The 20,587-nt window shown below is 47.3% G+C and overlaps 3 gene segments (V, D, J or C); all 3 read right to left on the reverse strand.

Annotated features, from left to right (window-relative positions):
- Positions 1 to 1,199: 1,199 nt before the first annotated feature.
- Positions 1,200 to 1,820, reverse strand: LOC119565978. The segment is given in 2 exon segments: positions 1,200 to 1,507; positions 1,740 to 1,820. Coding segments are annotated over 2 exon segments (357 nt in total).
- Positions 1,821 to 4,457: 2,637 nt separating this feature from the next.
- LOC122461350 lies at positions 4,458 to 5,143 on the reverse strand. The segment is given in 2 exon segments: positions 4,458 to 4,765; positions 4,997 to 5,143. Coding segments are annotated over 2 exon segments (357 nt in total).
- A 4,635-nt stretch (positions 5,144 to 9,778) lies between these two features.
- Positions 9,779 to 12,953, reverse strand: LOC119565976. The segment is given in 3 exon segments: positions 9,779 to 9,828; positions 12,299 to 12,610; positions 12,842 to 12,953. Coding segments are annotated over 3 exon segments (411 nt in total).
- Between the last annotated feature and the right edge of the window lie 7,634 nt (positions 12,954 to 20,587).

Genomic DNA, 20,587 nt, shown 5'->3' on the forward strand with positions numbered 1-20,587 from the left:
AAATCCCCTCCTTCACCCTTTCCAGTTGCTGCCTCTTTTGGGTGGGTGTGGCCAGCCAGAACCCACAGAGAAGCTGACTGAGCTTCTTCTTGGTTGGCTCCTGCTGCCCTGTGCTAGCCAGACCCAGTCGGAGAGTGTGTGTACCCCATGCCATTCTGAAACAGGGGGTGAGCACCCCTCTGTTTGGCCACTCCAGTGCCCTGCCCACTGGAGGACACACCCTGCATCTATCCAGTCACTCCAAAAATCCTGTATCTGCCTATTACCTGCTTGTGCCTCAGGGTTCATGTGCATTGGGGATTTGCTCCCACACAGGCCTTTGAGAATCTCAATCACAAAGTCTTACTGTACTCTGCAAACAAACAGGCACCTGATTTATCACAGCCATTAAAAATCCCCAGATTTCTAAGACCTTCTCAATGGGATGTCATTGAGGATCTATGGAAATGAAAGGAAACTCTGCGGCCATATTGGAAATGTATTTATGTGAGAAGTGATTGGTTCCCATTTTTCTGCTGGGACAGTTTTGTCAGCAACTGTTGATTGGATGAAATGGTAACATTCTCTAGACGTGTATCTATGTCAAAATTTTCAACAGAACATTATCAAAACAATTTTGTTTTGATAGGGATGAAATGTTTTGTTTTGATTTTTATCATTTTGACTTTTATATTACACCGAAAAAGTTGAGTTGCTAACGTTGAAATGAAATGTTTTAATCCTAGTGAAACAAAAAGTCATTTTGATTTTTCCAGAATAAATTTTGGAACTTTTCTTATGCAGGAAACTTTGAAATTTCCCATGGAGAGGGGATTCTGGTTTGCAACTAGTTCTCTGTATGAGAATTAATTCTGTTCGATATACAAAGGAGCCACTCAATTAAGAAAGTTACAAGGTGTAACACCTGTTTGGAGCAATTTGTATTGATGTGTGTCTGATGCACTGGGATTCAAGAGTGAAGATAAAGAAGAGAAAACTATAATTAACTTCAGGTCTCTGTGCATTGAATAACTGTGTGATTGGGCAAACTCATGGGGTCTTTTGGAGTTCTCTTTTTTACTGTATGTTCCAAGATGTAATAAGTCACCCTCTTCTTTTACATTTGACAGAACACTTGAAAGGCAGAGAGTATTATCTTCCACAAACAAGAACTGCGTCTCATGCTGCAGAGAACAGGGAGGTTTTTGTACTGGTCTGTATCACTGTGTGAGAGGGGTGCTGCTATACTGCTGGCAGTAATAATCTCCAGCATCATCCGCTTCCACCCGGCTGATTGTAAAAGTGAAGTCTGTGCCATACCCACTGCCACTGAACCGGTCTGGGATCCCAGAGGGACGGGTGGAAGCTCTGTAGATAAGGAGCTTAGGAGCCTGTCCTGATTTCTGTTGGTACCAGGCCATGTAGCTACTAACACTGGAACTGGCTTTGCAGTTGATGGTGACTCTGTCTCCTGGAGACACTGCCAGGGATTCTGGAGTCTGAGTCAGCACAATCTGCCCGCTGGAGTCTGGATGGGAGAAAAACAGTTAAAAGAAAAAGAAATATAAAAATGACTCAAACTTTGTAATTTTTAACTAACTACAAAGCTGCATCTATAAGTGACTATCTTGGATCCCTCCTTCAATAACATTGTAAATGCCATTGGGAATGATTGCTTGAAAGGGAAATCCTGAGCATTTGCCGCCTAGTAAAATATTATAACTTTCTTTTAAACTGATTTCCCCTGTTGTTGTTGTTACCCTGAATGCAGAGGACGAGGAGCCAGAGTAGCTGTGTCTGGGAGCTCATCTTGATATGTCTCGAGTGACAAACACCAAGCTCAGAAGCAAAGTGTGAAGGAGGCATGTTTATATCTGCTCTGAACAGCTGGGAACTGTCACTCGGGTAGAAATATGCAAAGCAGCATCTCTGTGTAAATGTCCATTCCCTCTGCAGACCCAGGGCCACGTACTCCCCTCAGTGTAGGGCAGGATAGAGCCAGAATAACAAGGGGAGCTTGCATGTAAATTTACTGCCCTTCAGTTTCAATAGAGTTATGAAATGTTCCTGCTTGGTTTATTTCCTGCTCCTCTCTTGTTACAATTATGTTTTGTGTTTCCAAGATTGCCATGTGAACGTACACAGAAGTCTCTGCAGATCATCCATGTATCTTAGCATATCTGACATATCTCCCCCAGTTATTCCCTTGGGCTGTGCTGCCCGTGTCTAGGCATGAGCCTTCATTTTACCCCTCTTCATATGGACACTCTTCAGCTGTCACATCCTTCAGGTCCCCTTGCCCTTCCCAGACACAGCAGTGATCCCAAATGGCTGGCCTCCCCATCGGAGGAGACCCCCACGATGGTGACATTGTGAGGAATAATCGCTATAAAAGTGCTAAATTACAGCCTCATGGCAGATGTACTGAGCACATGCGTCTCAGATACAAGTGAAGAGATGCAGAGGGTGCTCAGAACCTTTGACAGTCAGACTCTGTGCCGTCCGGTGGAATCCTCAGCCCTGCATTAGACACCTGGCTTCCGATAGCAGGCATGGGGGCAAGATTTAGGTGCCTAAGGATGGGTCACAGAATCCAGCCCATTGAGCAGCGAGCGGCCTAAGCTAGCCAGTAGGAAATGATGAGGAAAGGGATGGGCCTCAGCCCTGCCCCTCAAAGGTAGTTAGACACCTAAATCTGTGCTGGCAGGAGGTGCCCATCTCTGCTTGCAATTCACAGCTGTCAACACCCATTCCTGGATTTGGGCACCTCAGCCAGGTCAGCCCTTTCTCCTGAAAAACCAGAGAGAGTCCGAGTGATGGCTCACTCTATAATATCAAGAACCCTGTAGTTAAGACACTCACCTGGGATGTGGGAGACCTATTTTGAAATCCCTTCTCTGCCTGATTTGAAGGAGGGACTTGGGCTAAAAGAAACCAAAGTTCAGGTGAGTTCCCTGAGCACCAAGCTATCGGGTATTGTGGGGCAGGTGTCCCTAAATCTCTCTTGTTGGAGCTGTCCACTTTGTGTAACTAATTAAAGAGGCATTGGAGCAGGACCTTGAACTTGGGTCTCCCCTGTTCCAGATTGTGCCCTAACCAGTCTCTCTCTCTGGGCCAATGAATATTTAATTATTTACACAAAATGGAACAGTGTCAACAGTCTCTTTTAAACAACTTTTTCAAGGCTGCAGAGACTGGCATTGTAGCTGGGAGCTATTGTGGATTTGACAGACGGCTCTGGGGTGGTAGCTGTAAATTAAAGCAGACCCAGGGGCTGCGCTAAATTACATTGGGTGCTGAAGTAGCCCAGGCGTGGGCAGAATCTTAACTTTTCCCCCTCCCTGTGGGCCTCATCTCTCAGGAACCACAGCACAGACTCTGCCCCCTCATGTTTATAGGCTGAAAGGAAGCGTAAACAAAACGACAGAAAACCACCTGGATGCGCTCAGATTGAAATGTCCTTCTGTGGAGCTTGGATATCTGCTGCTCTGCCTCTGGAGACACAAGTGAAATGTAAAGCTGCCCTTCCCTCCTCTTCTCCTGGCTTTTCTTTCCCTCTTCCCCATCCCCTCCTTCATCCCTCCTTGCTTTCTCTCGGATGCCTGCTGTCTGGGAGCAGCATGGTGGCTCAGTGTTCATGGACTCTATTCTGCAATCCAGTGTTGTTTCTGGTCACTGGCAAAGAGCTCGTCTTCCCTTCCTGCACCAATTTCTTCTTTACTATCCATTGTGTTAGATGTGCTGCACTGTCACTTAACTGAACCCCTGGGGTCAAGAGAGCCTAACAGTTCAGAGAACAGCGATTAATCCTTAGTGGGCTTGGGGTGGAGGGACCCAGAATTCATCCATCGATGGCGGCACTGCTGGAACCTGCAGTGTACAAATGGCTCGGCTGTTTTTACTACCGTGTGATGTGACCCTGCTCTGGGGGCACTGGTGAGGAATTCTGGATTCCATTTTTGCCAGGACAGCCAGTATCAGCGAGTCCCAACCCTGCGGAGGGGTTTGTGCTGGGAAAGGGGAGCTGCATCAGTGACTGTGCTTTGCTAGATAAGCAGCTGAATCCTACAGGAGCTTTTAGTGTTTGGATTAGTCTACTGCAGTGGTCACTGTGGGTGCTTTATAAAGCTGGAGAACAGTTCTCTGTCCGTTTTCTCGGCTCAGTAGAAACGTGCTGGGATTGGAACCTGCTGTCAGGAGGAAGTTGGATGCAGCCCATAAGAGCAAATCCATGTTAGTGGTCTTGGAGCAACTGCTGAGTAAAGAGTGCTGAACCACAGGGTGGGAGGGAGGGAGCACCTGAAAGAACTAGAAATTCTGGAGTGAGGAGGGAGGGGACGCAAGTCTGACACACCCAGGAGTCCCACTGCAGGGCAGTAGAAGCACCAACACCAGGAAACTGCACAGGAAGCAGCTGAAATACTGTGAGTGAGAGTCTGAAACTACACAGAGCAGGGAGGTTTTTGAGCTGGTCTGTATCACTGTGTGAGAGGGGAGCTGCTACCCTGCTGGCAGTAATAATCTCCAGCATCATCCGCTTCCACCCGGCTAATTGTAAAAGTGAAGTCTGTGCCAGACCCACTGCCACTGAACCGGTCTGGGATCCCAGAGGGACGGGTGGAAGCTCTGTAGATAAGGAGCTTAGGAGCCTGTCCTGATTTCTGTTGGTACCAGGCCATCCAGCTGCTAACACTGGAACTGGCTTTGCAGTTGATGGTGACTCTGTCTCCTGGAGACACTGCCAGGGATTCTGGAGTCTGAGTCAGCACAATCTGCCCGCTGGAGTCTGGATGGGAGAAAAACAGTTAAAAGAAAAAGAAATATAAAATGACTCAAACTTTGTAATTTTTAACTTACTACAAAGCTGCATCTATAAGTGACTATCTTGTATCCCTCCTTCAATAACATTGTAAATGCCATTGGGAATGATTGCTTGAAAAGGAAATCCTGAGCATTTGCAGCCTGGTAAAATATTATAACTGTATTTTAAACGAATTTCCCCTGTTGTTGTTGTTACCCTGAATGCAGAGGACGAGGAGCCAGAGTAGCAGAGTCTGTGTGATCATCTTGATATGTCTCGAGTGACAAACACCAAGCTCAGAAGCACAAAGTGTGAAGGAGGCATGTTTATATCTGCTCTGAACAGCTGAGAACTGTCACTCGGGTGGAAATATGCAAAGCAGCATCTCTGTGTAAATGTCCATTCCCTCTGCAGACCCAGGGCCACGTACTCCCCTCAGTGTAGGGCAGGATAGAGCCAGAATAACAAGGGGAGCTTGCATGTAAATTTACTGCCCGTCAGTTTCAATAGAGTTATGAAATGTTCCTGCTTGGTTTATTTCCTGCTCCTCTCTTGTTACATTTATGTTTTGTGTTTCCAAGATTGCCATGTGAACGTACACAGAAGTCTCTGCAGATCATCCATGTATCTTAGCATATCTGACATATCTCCCCCAGTTATTCCCTTGGGCTGTGCTGCCCGTGTCTAGGCATGAGCCTTCATTTTACCCCTCTTCATATGGACACTCTTCAGCTGTCACATCCTTCAGGGCCCCTTGCCCTTCTCAGACACAGCAGTGATCCCGAATGGCTGGCCTCCCCATCGGAGGAGACCCCCACGATGGTGACATTGTGAGGAATAATCGCTATAAAAGTGCTAAATTACAGCCTCATATCAGATGTACTGAGCACATGCATCTCAGATACAAGTGAAGAGATGCAGAGGGTGCTCAGAACCTTTGACAATCAGCCTCTGTGCCGTCCGGTGGAATCCTCAGCCCTGCATTAGACACCTGGCTCCCTATAGCAGGCATGGGGGCAAGACTTAGGTGCCTAAGGATGGGTCACAGAATCCAGCACATTGAGCAGCGAGAGGCCTATGCTAGCCAGTAGGAAATGATGTGGAAAATGGGTGGGCCTCAGCCCTGCCCCTCAAAGGTGGTTAGACACCTAAGTCATAGAATCATAGAATATCAGGGTTGGAAGGGACCTCAGGAGGTCATCTAGTCCAACCCCCTGCTCAAAGCAGGACCAATCCCCAACTAAATCATCCCAGCCAGGGCTTTGTCAAGCCTGACCTTAAAAACTTCTAAGGAAGGACATTCCACCACCTCCCTAGGTAACGCATTCCAGTGTTTCACCACCCTGCTAGTGAAAAAGTTTTTCCTAATATCCAACCTAAACCTCCTCCACTGCAACTTGAGACCATTACTCCTCGTTCTGTCATCAGTACCACTGAGAACAGTCTAGATCCATCCTCTTTGGAACCCCCTTTCAGGTAGTTGAAAGCATCTATCAAATCCTCCCCCCCGCCCATTCTTCTCTTCCGCAGACTAAACAATCCCAGTTCCCTCAGCCTCTCCTCATAAGTCGTGTGTTCCAGTCCCCTAATCATTTTTGTTGCCCTCTGCTGGACGTTTTCCAATTTTTCCACATCCTTCTTGTAGCGTGGGGCCCCAAACTGGACACAGTACTCCAGATGAGGCCTCACCAGTGTCGAATAGAGGGGAACGATCACGTCCCTCGATCTGCTCGCTATGCGCCTACTTATACATCCTAAAATGCCATTGGCCTTCTTGGCAACAAGGGCACACTGCTGACTCATATCCAGCTTCTCGTCCACTGTCACCCCTAGGTCCTTTTCCGCAGAACTGCTGCCTAGCCATTCGGTCCCTAGTCTGTAGCTGTGCATTGGGTTCTTCCGTCCTAAGTGCAGGACCCTGCACTTATCCTTATTGAACCTCATCAGATTTCTTTTGGCCCAATCCTCCAATTTGTCTAGGTCCCTCTGTATCCTATCCCTGCCCTCCAGCGTATCTACCACTCCTCCTAGTTGAGTATCATCCGCAAATTTGCTGAGAGTGCAATCCACACCATCCTCCAGATCATTAAGGAAGATATTGAACAAAACCGGCCCCAGGACAGACCCCTGGGGCACTCCACTTGACACCGGCTGCCAACTAGACATGGAGCCATTGATCACTACCCGTTGAGCCCGACAATCTAGCCAACTTTCTACCCACCTTATAGTGCATTCATCCAGCCCATACTTCTTTAACTTGCTGACAAGAATACTGTGGGAGACCGTGTCAAAAGCTTTGCTAAAGTCAAGAAACAATACATCCACTGCTTTCCCTTCATCCACAGAACCAGTAATCTCATCATAGAAGGCGATTAGATTAGTCAGGCATGACCTTCCCTTGGTGAATCCATGCTGACTGTTCCTGATCACTTTCCTCTCATGTAAGTGCTTCAGGATTGATTCTTTGAGGACCTGCTCCATGATTTTTCTGGGGACTGAGGTGAGGCTGACTGGCCTGTAGTTCCCAGGATCCTCCTCCTTCCCTTTTTTAAAGATTGGCACTACATTAGCCTTTTTCCAGTCATCCGGGACTTCCCCCGTTCGCCACGAGTTTTCAAAGATAATGGCCAATGGCTCTGCAATCACAGCCGCCAATTCCTTTAGCACTCTCGGATGCAACCCGTCTGGCCCCATGGACTTGTGCACGTCCAGCTTTTCTAAATAGTCCCTAACCACCTCCTTCTCCACTGAGGGCTGGCCATCTACTCCCCATGCTGTGATGCCCAGCGCAGCAGTCTGGGAGCTGACCTTGTTCGTGAAGACAGAGGCAAAAAAAGCATTGAGTACATTAGCTTTTTCCACATCCTCTGTCACTAGGTTGCCTCCCTCATTCAGTAAGGGGCCCACACTTTCCTTGGCTTTCTTCTTGTTGCCAACATACCTGAAGAAACCCTTCTTGTTACTCTTGACATTTCTTGCTAGCTGCAGCTCCAGGTGCGATTTGGCCCTCCTGATTTCATTCCTACATGCCCGAGCAATATTTTTATACTCATCCCTGGTCATATGTCCAACCTTCCACTTCTTGTAAGCTTCTTTTTTATGTTTAAGATCTGCTAGGATTTCACCGTTAAGCCAAGCTGGTCGCCTGCCATATTTACTATTCTTTCGACTCATCGGGATGGTTTGTCCCTGTAACCTCAACAGGGATTCCTTGAAATACAGCCAGCTCTCCTGGACTCCTTTCCCCTTCATGTTAGTCCCCCAGGGGATCCTACCCATCCGTTCTCTGAGGGAGTCGAAGTCTGCTTTCCTGAAGTCCAGGGTCCGTATCCTGCTGCTTACCTTTCTTCCCTGCGTCAGGATCCTGAACTCAACCAACTCATGGTCACTGCCCCCCAGATTCCCATCCACTTTTGCTTCCCCCACTAATTCTACCCGGTTTGTGAGCAGCAGGTCAAGAAAAGCTCCCCCCCTAGTTGGCTCCTCTAGCACTTGCACCAGGAAATTGTCCCCTACGCTTTCCAAAAACTTCCTGGATTGTCTATGCACCGCTGTATTGCTCTCCCAGCAGATATCAGGAAAATTAAAGTTACCCATGAGAACCAGAGCGTGCGATCTAGTAGCTTCTGCGAGTTGCCGGAAGAAAGCCTCATCCACCTCATCCCCCTGGTCCGGTGGTCTGTAGCAGACTCCCACCACTACATCACTCTTGTTGCTCACACTTCTAAACTTAATCCAGAGACACTCAGGTTTTTCTGCAGTTTCCTACTGGAGCTCTGAGCATTCATACTGCTCCCTTACATACAGTGCTACTCCCCCACTTTTTCTGCCCTGCCTGTCCTTCCTGAACAGTTTATAACCATCCATGACAGTACTCCAGTCATGTGAGTTATCCCACCAAGTCTCTGTTATTCCAGTCACGTCATAATTCCTTGACATCACCAGGACCTCCAGTTCTCCCTGCTTGTTTCCAAGGCTTTGTGCATTCGTATATAAGCACTTGAGATAACCTGCTGATCGCCCCTCATTCTCAATATGAGGCAGGAGCCCTCCCCTCACAGACGTTCCTGCCTGTGTTTCCTCCCGGTATCCCGCTTTCCCACTTACCTCAGGGCTTTGGTCTCCTTCCCCCGGTGAACCTAGTTTAAAGCCCTCCTCACTAGGTTAGCCAGCCTGCTCGCAAAGATGCTCTTCCCTCTCTTCGTAAGATGGAGCCCGTCTCTGCCCAGCACTCCTCCTTCATGGAACACCATCCCATGGTCAAAGAATCCAAAGCCTTCTCTCCGACACCACCTGCATAGCCATTCATGGACTTCCACGATTCGACGGTCCCTACCCAGGCCTTTTCCTTCCACAGGGAGGATGGACGAGAACACCACTTGCGCCTCAAACTCCTTTATCCTTCTTCCCAGAGCCACGTAGTCCGCAGTGATCCGCTCAAGGTCATTCTTGGCAGTATCATTGGTGCCCATGTGGAGAAGCAGGAAGGGGTAGCGATCCGAGGGCTTGATGACTCTCGGCAGTCTCTCCGTCACATCGCGAATCTTAGCCCTTGGCAAGCAGCAGACTTCTCGGTTTTCCCGGTCAGGGCGGCAGATAGATGACTCAGTCCCTCGGAGGAGAGAGTTCCCGGACCACCACCACCCGCCTCCTTCTCTTGGGAGTGGTGGTCGTGGAACCCCCAACCTCAGGACATCGCATCTCATGCCTTCCAACCAGCGGAGTCTCCTTCTGCTTTCTCCCCCCAGACGTATCATCTGGTCCACTCTTCGCAATGGTACCTGTGGAGAGAACATGAAAGCGGTTAGTTACCTGTGTCTGCGTTGCTGGAACCCGGACATTCCCCCTTCTTCTTCTGGAGGTCACATGTTGCCAAGCTTCTTCACTGGCCTCTTGGCTCCGCTGTGCAACCTGCTCTAAATCTTTAGAGCTTTGTGCCCGTAGAAGCATATCCTGTGCTTGCAGGAGGTGCCCATCTCTGCTTGCAATTCACAGCTGTCAACACGCATTCCTGGATTTGGACACCTCAGCCAGGTCAGCCCTTTCTCCTGAAAAACCAGAGAGAGTCCGAGTGATGGCTCACTCTATAATATCAAGAACCCTGTAGTTAAGACACTCACCTGGGATGTGGGAGACCTATTTTGAAATCCCTTCTCTGCCTGATTTGAAGGAGGGACTTGGGCTAGAGGAAACCAAAGTTCAGGTGAGTTCCCTGAGCACCAAGCTATCGGGTATTGTGGGGCAGGTGTCCCTAAATCTCTCTTGTTGGAGCTGTCCACTTTGTGTAACTAATTAAAGAGGCATTGGGGCAGGACCTTGAACTTGGGTCTCCCCTGTTCCAGGTTGTGCCCTAACCAGTCTGTCTCTCTGGGCCAATGAATATTTAATTATTTACACAAGATGGAACAGTGTCAACAGTCTCTTTTAAACAACTTTTTCAAGGCTGCAGAGACTGGCATTGTAGCTGGGAGCTATTGTGGATTTGACAGACGGCTCTGGGGTGGTAGCTGTAAATTAAAGCAGACCCAGGGTCTGCTCTAACTTACATTGCGTGCTGAAGTAGCCCAGGCATGGGCAGAATCTTAACTATTCCCCCTCCCTGTGGCCGCATCTCTCAGGAACCAGAGCACAGACTCTGCCCCCTCATGTTTATAGGCTGAAAGGAAGCGTAAACAAAACGACAGGAAACCACCTATATGCGCTCAGATTGAAATGTCCTTCTGTGGAGCTTGGATATCTGCTGCTCTGCCTCTGGAGACCCAAGTGAAATGTAAAGCTGCCCTTCCCTCCTCTTCTCCTGGTTTTTCTTTCCCTCTTCCCCATCCCCTTCTTCACCCCTCCTTGCTTTCTCTCGGATGCCTGCTGTCTGGGAGCAGCATGGTGCCTCAGTATTCATGGACTCTATTCTGCAATCCAGTGTTGCTTCTGGTCATCCACAAAGAGCTCGTCTTCCCTTCCTGCACCAATTTCTTCTTTACCATCAATTGTGTCAAATGTGCCGCACGGTCACTTAACTGAACCCCCCACCCCGCCGCCCAAGGATTTAGCTCTGTGCTCTGAATTGTTAGACTCTCCTCCTCCTAGTGGTGATTCAGAGAAGGCAGCAAAAGCCTTTAGTTACCTCTCTGGGGCTGACACTCATTGACCCTGCTGCAGGAGTAGCGGATTTTGTGTCCGGGAAGATGTTTTCATGAGCAAAGCTACAGAGCAGCCCAGGCAAGGTTTGTGTTGATCTGTATCACTGAGGGCGAGGTGGTAGCCTGGCTGACAACAGTATCTTGAGCTTCAACACTGTTGATTGTGAGGGTGAAATCAGTTCTCTCTCCACTTCCACTGAAACGGCTGTAGCCTCACTGGAGAGAAACTGCCAGGAATCCTGGAGTGTGAATCATCATAATCTGCCCCCGGAGTCTGAATGTATGAAAACGTTACAATTAAATCAATACCTAGAGATCATCAATGCTGTGAGCAATACAGAGAATGGAATATTTCAATATTCATCTTTGCATGGCTGATTGTGAGTATCAGTTACAATCTTACAATCCATGAGGTGGTGTGGGAGGGGGTGATATAGAGCCTGAGTTCATCGTGCTTCCCGCAGTAATGATTTTGGTCAGATTTCCTCTTGGCTGTGGAGGGGAGGATGCCTTGGAAAGAACTGCTCTTGTAAGGAATAGGAGAAGAAACTTTCCGTGCAGCCTGGTTATCCCCTAACTGCTACTGAAGAGTTTCTTGTATCTGAAGCAGCAGGGACGGCCACTGTTGGCGAGTGATATTAGATTAGATGGACCAGAGCTCAGGTATTGCGATGGGTGTGTTCCTCCCCCTGCTGCCCTAGCACCCATCTCCCCACTGACTTCACCTATGCTGGCAACACCGGGACCCAGAATTCATCCATCGATGGCGGCACTGCTGGAAGCTGCAGTGTACAAATGGCTTGGCTGTTTTTACCACCGTGTGATGTGACTCTGCTCTGGGGGCACTGGTGAGGAATTCTGGATTCCATTTTTGCCAGGACAGCCAGTATCAGCGAGTCCCAGCCCTGCGGAGGGGTTTGTGCTGGGAAAGGGGAGCTGCATCAGTGACTGTGCTTTGCTAGATAAGCAGCTGAATCCTACAGGAGCTTTTAGTGTTTGGATTAGTCTACTGCAGTGGTCACTGTGGGTGCTTTATAAAGCTGGAGAACAGTTCTCTGTCCGTTTTCTCGCCTCAGTAGAAAGGTGCTGGGATTGGAACCTGCTGTCAGGAGGAAGTTGGATGCAGCCCATAAGAGCAAATCCATGTTAGTGGTCGGGGAGCAATTTCTGAGTAAAGAGAGCTGAACCACAGGGTGGGAGGGAGGGAGCACCTGAAAGAACTCGAAATTCTGGAGTGAGGAGGGAGGAGACGCAAGTCTGACGCACCCAGGAGTCCCACTGCAGGGCAGTAGAAGCACCAACACCAGGAAACTGCACAGGAAGCAGCTGAAATACTGTGAGTGAGAGTCTGAAACTACAGAGAGCAGGGAGGTTTTTATGCTGGTCTGTATCACTGTGTGAGAGCTGCTTTGCTGCTGGCAGTAATAATCTCCAGCATCATCCACTTCCACCCGGCTGATTGTGAGAGTGAAGTCTGTGCCAGACCCACTGCCACTGAACCGGTCTGGGATCCCAGAGGGACGGCTGGAAGCATCGTAGATAAGGAGCTTAGGAGCCTGTCCTGATTTCTGTTGGTACCAGGCCATCCAGTTGCTAACACTGGAACTGGCTTTGCAGTTGATGGTGACTCTGTCTCCTGGAGACACTGCCAGGGATTCTGGAGTCTGAGTCAGCACAATCTGCCCGCTGGAGCCTGGATGGGAGAAAAACAGTTAAAAGAAAAAGAAATATAAAATGACTCAAACTTTGTAATTTTTAACTAACTACAAAGCTGCATCTATAAGTGACTATCTTGTATCCCTCCTTCAATAACATTGTAAATGCCATTGGGAATGATTGCTTGAAAAGGAAATTCTGATTATTTGCAGCCTGGTAATATATTATAACTTTATTTTAAACTAATTTTCCCTGTTGTTGTTGTTACCCTGAATGCAGAGGACGAGGAGCCAGAGTAGCTGTGTCTGGGAGCTCATCTTGATATGTCTCGAGTGGCAAACACCAAGCTCAGAAGCACAAAGTGTGAAGGAGGCACGTTTATATCTGCTCTGAACAGCTGGGAACTGTCACTCGGGTGGAAATATGCAAAGCAGCGTCTCTGTGCAAATGTCCATTCCCTCTGCAGACCCAGGGCCACGTACACCCCTCAGTCTGGTAACGCATCTCCTATTCCTTGCAGTGAGGGACGCCCAGATGGGTCGGCGAGAGGATGGTCTCTCTAATCAATGGGCCCAGAGTGTTCTGTAGATTTTCCTGATGAAGGAGTTCAGGACTGTGCTCAGTTAGTTCCTAAGCTCAGCTGTATCCAGTGTCTTTGTCACTAGTCACTTCTAATGGCTATGGCTTATTTAGATCCTGGTGTTCATTCAAAGAGCAGTTTCCTGTGTGGGTTGTTAGGAAGTTAGTTAATTAGTTCATCTCTTCACAGTGCTTTGAAAAATTACAGATCTGTTTAAGGGCTCAATATTGTTGTTTTAATGATATTATTGCCAGATTCCATGGTAACATCTGTCACTGAATATACATAGAGAATTAATTTGAAGAGTTAAATCTTGGTTGGTTGCAGTACTGCCCATGCCCTTCCTTCCTAAGGTCATTGAATGGGCCATTTACAGCTGTTTCCTCCAATTCCTCTCCTCCACCCCCATCAGATCTGCTTTCCACCTTTTCTACTCCACCAAAACTTCCTGGCCCAGTCTCCACGCCCATTCTTCTTGACTTCTTGGCTACATCTGACATTGTTGATCTCTCACACACACACACACACACACGTCAAAGTCTTCTGCTTCTTTGGTGCTCATGATGTCACCCTGTCCTGGTTCTCCTCCTGTCTCGGTTTTTGTTCTGACAGCATCTAGTTTGGTTGGTCATTGTCTTCCCCTCTCCCATTCTGCCAACAAAACCTGCAGACTTTCTCATTGTCCTATTCTTATACAAGGGGTATGTGTTTCCACAGGGCCGAGAGGATGGAACCCCATCCTGAGTGGGGCCTCTGAGTATTAAGTGGAGGCTAAATACTAAATCACATTACAGTGGGTGTCATTCACAGAAGGCACCTCAGCCCTCACTTGCCTTTATTGCCTCCCCAATGGAGTCATATACCGTGTGCTATAGCATAATTCAACCCTGCATAAGAGAGCCCACCGGGTCAGAAGAGCAACTGCCCAGTACTGAGTCCTGTCAGAGTGCTGATAAGGGGCCCATGTCATGGTTTATGAAGTAATTGTTACATTTTGCATCCCCCCAACAGTACTCAATAGAGCTCACTGGAAAACTCACATATTTCACAGGAAAAATGCCCTTTTGAAATGTTTTGATCAGATTAAGTTGGCTTTCCGGTCATGTGATTTTGTTTTGAAATTAGAAATTAAATGAAAACATTCATTTATTTTTTAATTAAAATGTTATTTTGTTTTGGATTTTGGAAATGGTAATTCTTTGATTTTTTTTCATTCTTGGTTTCTGAATTGTCTTTTGTTCCCCCTTTCCTCCCCTCACTCCTCCCATCCACCTGCTTTCTTTCTCTTTTAATTGTTACCTTTTTTCCCCACTGGACAGACGGAGGAGGAAAAGATGAAAAATCTATGTAAGTGGTAAAAACCCTTGTCACAGTCTGTTACTCTTTTTGAACTGGGAACGGTTGGAAAAAATTATAAAGTGTCTGAAAGTAGTTTCCCCACACTTATACACACTGTCTTACAGTTTTCCAACTTTTTCTAGTTGGAAAACTCTATAAAAATTTGAAAAATAGGTTTTCTTCAACATTACATTTTCCACCAAGATATTTTCATGGGAAAAAATACAACCAACCATATAATTAAACTCAAAGTTCTCTTTCCTGGTCTAAGATTTTAATGGCTTTCCACCCCACACACTTGATGTAAACATTCTCTGTTCTTAACTTAAATATGTAGGAAAAATTGCAAGCTATAAAAGCTGCTCTTCTCGCTAAACTCCCTTCTTCAGTCCATCTGTGTGTCAATCACAGAGTTTTCTATAGCATCCATCAGCCTTTATTAAATATTAACTAAAGAAGGTGGCAGTCAAACTATTTTGCGTGTAGTAACGAAGTAGTTTGTTGAATGAATGACAAGACCATTTCCACAACCAAACACAGAGAGACACAGATAAAATAGAAGTGAGGAGAAAGGAAAAGGAAACAAAGAATTAGATGCTCTGTTGTATAGTTAGATGCTAGGTGGGTAAAGATTGAAGGCCCAAATTGCAGCTGTTTCCTCAGGCAAGCAGTAACCCTTGTCCATCAGAGGTCAAGATGGAAGGCTGGATTGGAGGAGAGGTCGAGATGATGGATAAAGTTTCCTTCTTTCTCGCAAAGTGTAGAGGAGCCAACATCAGAGGAGCAGGCAAAAAAGAATTCCAGGAGCATTCAAGTGAGATTGTTAAACCCAGGAAACACCATGGCCTGAGCTTGAGTAGGCTTTCCACCCATTAGAGCCATAATGTGAGTGGACCATAAAGAAAAGAATAAAAGGTGGGGGTGGGAAACAAAGCAAAAGAGAGCCCTACCCTGCCTCTTTTGGGTTACTGTGGATCATACACTTTTTTGTTTCATGGAAAGCTACCTTGACTTTCCTTTCCAGATTTTCTATAGCCTTTTTAACCCAAACAAATTAACCTCCTAAACAAAGTAGCATTGAGCACAGTCTCAGGACATGTTAGAATGTCCCGGTTCTCCAAGGGGATGCTCCTGCAGACATCGTGTTTTTCTTGTTGTTAGATCGATTAAGGGTGACAGGGCCACTTAGAATTCCAACTCACGGTTCAATAGTTCACAAGGCCTCAGCTTCAACTGTCTTTTTTCCAAACAAGGCCAAGTCTCTTGCTTCTATTGTCATTTCAGCCGCTCCGGAACAGCTCCCACTGTCTCTGCCTGTGTCTACCAATGTGCCAACAAGACCTCCTGGTCAACATTAGCAAAGGCTTGAATGTAAAAGGGTACCACGTGAGCTATGGTTAGGATTATACTGAGTACGTCTTCCACTTGGGGGCTACTATTTTAACATGTGTTGCTTTGGGAGAAAATGTTGAAACCCGGATTCTAAATCCATATTTAGGCACCTTAATAAAAAGGGCCTGATTTTCAGATGGGTCGGGCACTTCATCCCCCATTGATTTTAGTACAATTTCAGCATCTCTGAAAATCAAGCCACTTTTTTAGGTGCTTCCAAATAGATGTAGTAGGCTAACTTTAGGCAGCCCAGGTATGCAAATGTTGGTTAAATGTGTTCAATAGGAATGGGTAAGCTAGAAAACACGTCTTCCTCTTATGACTTAGGTTCCTATGAAATTTTCCCCTCTAGTGCAATGGAGAATTAATCTTCCATTTGAGTGATTCCTTTAATAGGTGCATTTATTTTCTTTCTTTACATGCTGTTGATAGCGACACCATCTACCTATCTACGCTGAAGCGTCGTATTGTTGGCATTACCCCACGTAGAACTCCTGCTGACCAGTTCAGGTTGAATGCAAAGAACAATAGCAGAAGCAAATGGAAAACCCTCATTAGTCTGTCCACTCCATCCTCCATTGTGGAGTGTTTCCTACCGCACATGGACTGTGCTTTTGCTTGCAGCCACCCTTGCCATGCCCAGCAGCCAGCAGAGGGGTCTCTTGCTGTGCTGTAGCAGAGTCAAGTCCTCTGCATATCGTTCTAGACACAGAGCAGTGAGCTGGACTGAAACAGCCGTCCTGACACTGGACGTCTCTGCAGGAAGCAGCTGTTCCTCTAGAATCACAGGAACTGAAGAGACCAGGGAGGTTTTCCTATGGGCTGTGAGAGGGAGGCTGACACTTTCTTGATGATAATCTCCGTCATCTGCTTCAACCACACTGATAATGAGATTGTAAATCGGTGTAACCGTTCCCTGACTGACTGTCCCTGAACCAGGCTGGGACCCCAAAGGGCAGGGTAGAGCCAGAATAATAAGAAGGGGAGCCTGTCCTGGTTTCTGCAGGTACCAGACTATGTAAGTGCTCACACTTGCACTGGCTTCGCAATTGATTGTGACTCTTTCTTCCGGAGCCTTGGTCATCACAATGTCCTAACTGGAGTTTTGATGAAAAATAAGATAAGGAGCTAAATCTATATGAGAATAAAAATAAGATGTATTGTTTTATCATCTGTCTCCTTAAATTCCTCACCAGGCTTTTACGTTGTATTTACATAGTTTTATTAATTTAACATAAAATTAAAGTAATGTCTAAGCTAGGTGTATATATAATACCAAAGTGATGAGACTGGGTGGAGATGAAGCATAAAAAAATATACTGCAGCATTTCTAGATCTGCTTTGTTCAAGCCAATATCCTCTTGTTCTGCCCCTTTACCCTGGATCCTGAGCACTAACAACCAGAGGAGCTGAGGCTGTGAGATCCTTTTGCTCTGTTGGAGCTGTCCAATGCTGATCAATTGACTGGTAAATGTAAAACATATGCAGTGTCATTGTCGCTGGGTGGGTCCCAGGATATTGGCGAGACAAGATGGGTGAGGTAATATCTCTTATTGGACCAACTACTGTTGGTGAGAAAGACAAGGTTTCGAGCTACACTGAGTTCTTCCGTAGTCTGAGAAAGGTATCTGTGGTGGGGCATATGTTTAGTCTCTTAGAGAGTATGGATGTTTCAGTTCCATTGTGGGGTAGTCTTGATAAATTGATGATAATTGCGTGTCGTGCAGTGTTCATTTGGTGGGTACTGGTGCCATGGTTTCTCCCAGACGTGGTGTTCTGTGGGTTGTGGACTAGTTGTAGTTGGTTCCACTTGTTTTTGTGTTGAATGGCTGTCATCAGGTTTGCGTTTCTTTGATAGTTACCTTTCCCAGAGCTGAGGAAGAGCTCTGTGTAAGCTTGAAAGCTTGTCTCTCTCCCCAGCAGAAGTTGGTCCAATAACAGGGGTTATCTTACCAACCTTGTCTCTCTAAGTGTAAAATGTAATATTTATAACTGCCAAGAGCATGAGGGGAATTGGAATCAGAAGGAGAGATACAAAGCATCTTGTCTCAGCCCCTGGGTCACAGGCTGAGAGATAGGGATTTGAGAATTAATTTCTTAGCAGCATTTCACAAATGTTTTCCTCTAGTATGTGGATTCGTTTAGCAAGTGTCATCTACCTCAGATCATTCATGCCATGATGGTTCTGACCAGGGTGCAGCCTTATGTAGATAACGCTTGGAAATGACATCAGCATATTGGAGGAAAGCATTTTGTGTGTCCTGTTTGTCTAAAGCACTGCATTAGGGTCAGTTTGGTTTTCTTTCCTGTTTGGAGAAGCCTTGACCAGATTCCTTTTCGGGATAATTGGAAACAACACTGTGGGAAGTGCGAGAACTGGGTTTGTCACGTCTGAAGAACTGAAGTAGCCAGGAGCTTGGAGACTTGACAACCCGCTATCTGCAGGGACTGGGCTGGTGAGCGGAGGGAGACTGAAATCACTGGAGTGCAGTATGAGCAGCCCTGCCTGCTCTCGTGCCACTCTGGGTGTGTCTCCCACAGTGCAGTGGGCGGTGATTTCCAGTCTCTCCGTGGAAGGCCCATGGGGGACAGGATTTCTAGCTAGCTCCTCATCTTGGGAAGCATTCCTGCCCGCCACAGCACAGTGATCTCAAACCCTGGCACGGACAGTTAGGGGATGGGTAAGCGGGTGCATAGCTCGGTCCAGAGCCGGAGAGAGGGACAGGTGTATTTGCTGCCCTCAGGCAGAGCGTGTTTGGGTGGCAGGGTCTGAGCGTCTGCCCCCGGGGCGAGGAGTTGGTTTATGCCCCCGGAGAGCCAGAGACAGTGAGGCGGAGGCGCGTGTCCGGCAGCACGGCCAGCACCATGCCGCTCAGCCGCACCCGGGGCAGCAGCGCTGTACTAGTTTCACAGCCGGTCGGTGAGACCGAGCAGGGCGCAGGGAGGGCAGCAGGCTGGACTCCACTGGCCCTGCCGTGACCAGACAGGCCAATGATGTGGCATTTGTAAGGGCAGCAGGGGACAGAGGCAGCCGTGAGTTGACCCAGGCTGTGCGGTGAGCTGTGGCTCAGGATGCTGTAGGGGCTGCAGCACACCTCTGGGCAGGGGCCGTGGGGGAATCCCAGCGGCAGTGAGAGCCCAGCCTTAAAGAGCCACGCACGTCTGTAGCCAACGGGCGAATCACCAGGCACAGTGCTGTCTCCGTGATGTCATATGGGGAATTGAGCTAAACCAAATTGAGGCCACTTTAATTCCAAATGAGAGTGTCCACACAGGAGCTTACTGCCATTTCCCTACTCCACTTTAAATTGGCTGCTTCACCTTTAGTTAATTTGGATTAATTTTCCAGAGTGTCCACATGTAGACAAGCCCTCAGCTGTTTAGGGCTAAGAGTTTAAGGGGGATTTCCAGCCAGCCCTTGCACAGTGGTGAGCAACACCATTGATTGCTCTATTATTCCTGCAATTTGAGCATAAATACACATCTGTGAAGAGATTACACACACACCAGTGTGCCTGCATTTCTCCTTGATCAGACAGAATTGCTGAGTTCCTGTTGATTTATTCCTTACACCACTTGGAGTGAGAGTTAAGTTGCCCCTCTTGGGGGTTCTGATAACCCCGGGTAACAGGAGCTGTATGATCACCAGGCCTAAGAGGGAGAGCTGAGCTCCCAGGTCTCTCAGGGGAGGCAGGTGGCCAAGGTAAGAGGATGGAGGGTTGGAATGAGGCCAGTGGAGAGCTCTCATGCTGGTTAGGTAGCACACAAGGAGCATGAAGGGCAGGAATCTGAGGTGAGCTGGTTGTGTGAGATTTATTTCACCAGCAATGGGAGCTGTCACCTCTCATGTGGCTAAAGGTTTGTGTTGTTTTATCCATTGATTTTTCCAATGAGCCTCTCAGTATCTCATTAACCCTCTGAGCCATCAAAGAAATGAACACCTGTCATTAATAAATACATCAATGTGTCACCCCGGGTGAACTGACAGGGCATGGCCAGGAGTCTCTTCAGCTCGAGGTGAACAGAAATGTCCCTTAGACTTTGTTCTGTGCTGGGTGAACAGATCTGACTGGGTGGCTGATAGAGAGGGGATAAGGAATGAATCCAGGGTTCCCACACTGCAGCTGCCCTGATATGGAGACAGGTGAGAGCAAGCAGCTGTTACACTGTATGAACGTAACTGATAGCCAGAGCAGGGAGGATTTTGTATTGTCCTGTATCGCTGTGTGAAAAGGGTGCCATAAATATGTTGACAATGATAATCTCCTTCATCTTCAGATTGAACGGTGCTGATTGTGATACTGTAATCAGCAACACTGCTCCCAGCCTGACTGCCACTGAACTAGGCTGGGACCCCAGGCAGCAAGGTGGAGGCACTATATATAGGACCCCAGGAGCTTGTCCTCGTTTCTGTTGGTACCAGGTTTGTAGGCCCATAATGCTGGAACTGCCACAGATTCTGGAGTCCGAGTCAGCAGAATGTCCCGCTGGAGTCTGAATGTAAAGACAAATACAAACAAAATTATTAACTATAGTCGAGTGTTTTCACACCTTAGTTTTTGTGTGTATTGTATTGTATTTTCTGAATTAAATGAAAAAACACTGAGTGGATTCCAACGTGCACCTAAATAAGAGCAAAGGACTCTCCTGTTGTGATTCAGAAAACCCACTCTGTGCATCTTCTAGATTTTGGGCTGATTCTTA

The sequence above is a fragment of the Chelonia mydas genome, chromosome 4 (genome assembly GCF_015237465.2).
Source record: "Chelonia mydas isolate rCheMyd1 chromosome 4, rCheMyd1.pri.v2, whole genome shotgun sequence".
Taxonomy (NCBI): domain Eukaryota; kingdom Metazoa; phylum Chordata; order Testudines; family Cheloniidae; genus Chelonia; species Chelonia mydas.